The sequence below is a fragment of the Nicotiana sylvestris genome, chromosome 6 (assembly GCF_000393655.2).
Source record: "Nicotiana sylvestris chromosome 6, ASM39365v2, whole genome shotgun sequence".
In the NCBI taxonomy this organism is placed as follows: domain Eukaryota; kingdom Viridiplantae; phylum Streptophyta; class Magnoliopsida; order Solanales; family Solanaceae; genus Nicotiana; species Nicotiana sylvestris.
In genome coordinates, this window is record NC_091062.1 from 173,252,645 (window position 1) to 173,258,016 (window position 5,372).

Here is a 5,372-nt window from a genome sequence, read left to right on the forward strand (position 1 = left end):
CACCATTAAGAAATGGGGAACGTTTTCTACCCTAAAAACTTTCAACAAGTTTCAATCAAAAATACTCCAGTTAGATCCTAAGCGTTATATTAAGAAATATGAATTCTCGCAACCAAAAGGGATCCAAAGAGAATTATTAGCAACGTAAAATTTTGCAGTTCTAAAGGAGTACGGTACAACCTTTTTCCAAAAACATCATACGGATTTTTTCCTACTCCAGGTATGTTAAGGCTAAGCTCTTCCTTCATTTTGGCATTATATCTTCATTACACAAGTTTGATAACGAGGCATAAAGAAAAATTCATATCTCGGAATTTTACGTATATTTTGCTAATCTCGCAAGTTACAATATTCTCTTTATCGAGACTTCATATTCATTTGAGTATTTTCTTCTTTCATTCAAGAGAGAAGAGAGTTTTTATATATAGTATTAAAGTATTTTCATTACCATCGAGCTATAATCGATGGGCAGACACCTATTGGGCAACCTCTGATCAGATGGTAAGTTATATACCGAGCTTACTGTGGCCGAGCGCCTATGAGTGAGCCCAGTTGGTCGAGATACAGAGCCTAGTATGGCCGAGTGCCTATGAGCGAGCCTACTACGGCAAAACATATATATATATATATATATATATATACTTATAATATATATATATATATACCGAGCCTTATAATGCCGGACAACTATTTTACTCACTATATTAAGAGAGTTGAGTCAATATCAGCAGATGAGCATATCTTCAGATTTTCTTTGACTCCCAGTTGCTTTCAGTTATTATATTATCAGTTCAGTTTCACTTTCAGTATATTGCCTTAATACTCAGAACATTATTTCGTACTGACGTCCCTTTCTAAGGGCACTACATTTCATGCATGCAGGTTCAGATAGACAGACGGGTAGACCTCCTCAGTAGGTGTTGCCCAAGTTCACCTTTATCGGTAAGCTCCCCGTCTTTCGGAGTTGCCGGGTCTAGCAGTTTGGTGTAGATCTTGTGCATATATGTTGATAGGTTATGGGTAGGTCGGGGCCCTGTTCTGATCACAATACATCTATCAATAGAGGCTTGTAGATATATACTATTAGTTAGTGCACTATGATGGGCATGTAGGCCTTGTACGCATATTTTGTTGGCTTGTCAGTTGCAGTAATCATGACGGCACATTTAGTCAGCCTTAGTCTCTATTCAGTTTAACATTTTGCATCGTACGTTATGTGTTAATGTGGCCCATGGCCAAAGTGTGACATTACATGTTCAGAGTCTCTTAGTCGCAAGTGGTACGCAAGGATAGGTGAGGCACTAGGTGCCGGTCTCGCCCCAAGGCTCAAGGCTTGACATTCTCTATTTTTGAAATAAATTTTTTTTTGGAAAAATACTCGGATTGCGCACACAAGTCAAGGAGGGCTAAGATGATGTATTTAAGGTTTCAAAGCATAGAATTAGGTTTTAAAACATAAGATGACCTATCGGGTCATCACATTTTCACCTTTAAAACAATTGTTCTTCCTCGAACGGACATAGAAAAGTACTTGGGCTAGTGAAATGGTGTGGATATCTACTCCGCATGTCCGACTCAGACCCCCAAGTAACTGCCTCACCTCGATGGGCTGACCTCTCCACTATACTCGAATTGAAGGATAACTCTTTGACCTCAACTGATGAACTTTCTGGACTAGAATAGCCATCGGCTCGTCCTTGTAAGTCAAATCCTTGTCCAACTGGACAGAACTAAAATCTAACACGTGGGACGGATCATCGTGATACTTCCGGAGCATGGACACATGGAAAACCTAATGAACCGCTGATAAACTAGGTGGGAATGTGAGCTTGTAAGCCACCTCACCCACTCTTTGAAGAATCTTATCACACCTTACATGGGTGAAACCTGGAGCAACACTCTCTCTCCGACCATGAATGCAACATCATGAACTCTACAGTCGACATAACTCTTTTGCCTGGACTGAGCTGTGTGAAGTCGATCCTGAATAATGTTGACCTTATCTAGGGCATCTTGTACCAAATCTGTACCCAACAACTGAGCCTCCTAAGGCTCGAACCATCCAACTGGCGAACGACACCGCCTCTCCTATAATGCCTCATAGGATGCCATCTGAATGCTTGACTATTAGCTATTATTGTAGAAAACTCCGCAAGTGGCAAGAACTGATCCCAAGAATGTACGAAGTCTATAACACAAATGTAGAGCATATTCTCCAATATCTGAATAGTGCCCTCGGACTGTCCGTCCGTCTGAGGATGAAATATTGTGCTCAACTCAACCTGCGTGCCCAAATCACATTGTACTACTCTCCAGAAGTGCGAGCTGAACTGCGTACCTCGATCAGAAATGATAGACACGGGCACACCGTGAAGACGAACGATCTCGTGGATGTAAATCTCAGCCAACCACTTTGAAGAAAGGTAACTGCTACAGGAATGAAATGCGCTGACTTGGTCAGTTTATCCACTATGACCCAAACTGCATCGAACTTCCTCTGAGTCTATGGGAGTCCAACAATAAAATCCATAGTGATACGCTCCCACTTCCACTCAGGAATCTCTAACTTCTGAAGCAAACCACTAGATCTCTGATGCTCATACTTTACTTGCTGACAATTAAGATACCGAGTTACATATGCAACAATGTCCTTCTTTATCCTCCTACACCAATAATGCTGTTGCAAGACCTGATACATCTTAGCGGCACCCGGATGAATAGAATACCTGGAACTGTAGGCCTTCTCAAGAATCAACTCACGAAGTCCATCCACATTAGGCATGCAAACACGACCATGCATACTCAAAACTCCATCATCTCCAACAGTAGCCTGCTTGGCATCACTGTTCCACACTGTGTTCCTAAGGATAAGCAGATGAAGGTCATCATACTGCCACTCCCTAATGCGCTCAAACAAGGAAGACCGAGCGACTGTACAATCTAGAATACGACTGGGCTTAGAAACATCCAACCTCACAAACTGATTGGCCAAGGCCAGAATCTCTAATGCAAGCGGTTTCTTACCGACTAGAATGAACGCAAGGCTACCCATACTCACTGCCTTTCTACTCAAGGCATCGGTCACCACATTAGCCTTCTTGAGATGATACAAGATGGTGATATCATAGTCTTTCAATAGCTCCAACCACCTCCTCAGCCTCAAATGGAGCTCCTTCTATTTGAATAAATACTGCAAGATCCGATGATCCGTGAATACCTTACACGACATGTCGTAAAGATAATGCCTCCAAATCTTTAGCGCATGAACAATGACTGCCAACTCTAAGTCATGAACATGGTAATTCTTCTCATGAACCTTCAGCTTCCGCGACGCATATGCAATCACCCCGCCATCCTGTATCAACGCCGCACTAAGTCCAATATGAGATGCATAATAATATACCGTATAAGATCCTAAATCTGTGGGCAACACCAACACTTGTGCTGAAGTCAAAATAGTCTTGAGCTTCTAAAAGCTCGCCTCACACTCATCTAAACATATGAATAGGACACCCTTCTGGGTCAACCTGGTCAACGGGACTGCAATAGATGAGAATCCCTCCACAAACCGACGATAATAACCCGCTAATCCCAAGAAACTCCGAATCTCTGTAGCTGAAATGGGTCTAGGCCAGTTCCAAACTGCCTCAATCTTCTTAGGATCCACCTGAATGCACTCTACTAATACAACGTGCCCTAAGAAAGCGACTAAGTCCAACCAAAACTCACATTTTGAAAACTTAGCATATAATTGGCTATCTCTCAAAGTCTGAAGTACAATCCAGAGATGCTGCTCATGATCCTCTCGTCTACGGGAGTAGATCAGGATATCATCAATAAACACAATCACAAAGGAGTCCAAAGAGGGTTTGAACACCCGGTTCATCAAGTCCAGAAATGCTGCTGGGGCATTTGTCCGCCCAAATGACATCACTAGAAACTCATAATGACCATATCGAGTCCAAAAAGCTGTCTTAGGGATATTGGATGGCTTAATCCTCAACTGATGGTAGCCAGACCTCAAATCAATCTTTGAAAACACTTTAGCACCCTGAAGCTGATCAAATAAGTCATTAATCCTCGGTAATGGATGTGAGCACGTGATTTTTGCCCTATGTGAATTACTCCCATAAATTCAAGAAAAATAAAATTTTCCCATTATTTGCAATTTCGTAGATTTTTATAGCATTTTGTTAATTGTTTGCATTTGTCTGTGCATGTTTAATTTTATTTAATTCATGAAAATACAAAAAATACATTGCATTTGCATTTGGGATTTATCTTTTACTTTCAGATTAATTAGTAAATTAGTTTGTTTTATGAAATATGAAAAAAATCACAAAAATAGTTCATTTTGCATTTTTAAGTCTTTAATTTGGAATTTTATAGTTTTTCTTTAAATTTAGGATTTAATTAATTGTAAATACTATGTTAAGTAATTAATATAATTTGGTAGGTTAATTTAGTTTCAAGAGTTAATTTAGGTTTTAATTTTAATTTGAAAAGAAAAGATTTTGAAATTGAAAAAGAAAAAGAAAAGAAATTGAAAGAGAAGTTTGATTTTGGGATCTTTTTATTAGATCTCCCCCAGCCCAAATCATTTTTCCCTGAAACCCGTTCAACCTGGCCCAAACCCGCATCCCAACCCGGTCCGCTTTTTATTTATTCAAACAACGACGTTTTTGTCCCTCCTCATCTGAGCCGTCGATCTTACTTGATCGAACAGTTTGGAACTAGCTTACTTGAAAGTATTTAACTATCCAAATGGTTCCTACGCCCCCCCAATGTCATCTCTCTTTAGTCCTCACCTTCTTCTTTAGAGAACGGAACCCTAGCGCCGCCCTAACACTCCGGTGGCAGCGCCGCCTCCAATCCGTTCCAAAATCACACCCCAAAACCCCCATGGCCTCCTCATACCAAATCCAGTATCTCTTTCCTTCGAATCATCATAGAACCTTTCGAATCTTGAATCAAAGTTTGAAACCCTAAAATCCCAAAATCCCCAAATCATCAAATTTCACCGAAGGATTTGGGTCGAAATTGATGTTATTCGTGTGTTTCCAATGGGAACACATGATTAATGTCAATATCGGCTAAAATCAAAGGCGTTGAAGATCTTTTCAAATTTTTACTGTCCAACCGTCTCTTAGGTACTTGTTCTTTTTCCTTTTTTAGTTTGTTTATCTTTTCTTCACTTTTTATTTTTATTTCTAGTTCTTCATCTTCTTCTGCTTCTTCTCCTTTTCTTTCCTTTTTATTTTTAAAACCTTTTCCTGCATGTCTGTTAATTCTAGCTCATTAGTTAGTTTTAAAAAAAGAAATCAGTCATTTAGTTAGATTTTTGGTTTTGAAATCGTCCAAATTGCTTCTGC

General features: G+C 39.9%; 1 protein-coding gene across 1 annotated transcript; it reads right to left on the reverse strand.

The window, feature by feature from the left end:
- Window positions 1–2,127: 2,127 nt before the first annotated feature.
- On the reverse strand, window positions 2,128–3,052 carry LOC138871702 (uncharacterized). The gene is made up of 2 exons (XM_070149599.1): window positions 2,568–3,052; window positions 2,128–2,188 (listed from the first exon to the last, which is right to left on the reverse strand). The coding sequence occupies exons 1-2, from the start codon at window positions 3,050–3,052 to the stop codon at window positions 2,128–2,130; spliced, it is 546 nt and encodes a 181-aa protein (XP_070005700.1).
- Between the last annotated feature and the right edge of the window lie 2,320 nt (window positions 3,053–5,372).

Bases quoted from the DNA above. Each gene is read 5' to 3' on its own strand.
- LOC138871702 (XM_070149599.1), bottom strand. From the start codon at position 3,052: ATGGGTAGCCTTGCGTTCATTCTAGTCGGTAAGAAACCGCTTGCATTA. The intron at 2,189-2,567 runs GTTAGAGATTCC...TTTGTGTTATAG, and splicing joins TCTAGTGGTTTGCTTCAGAA to ACTTCGTACATTCTTGGGAT.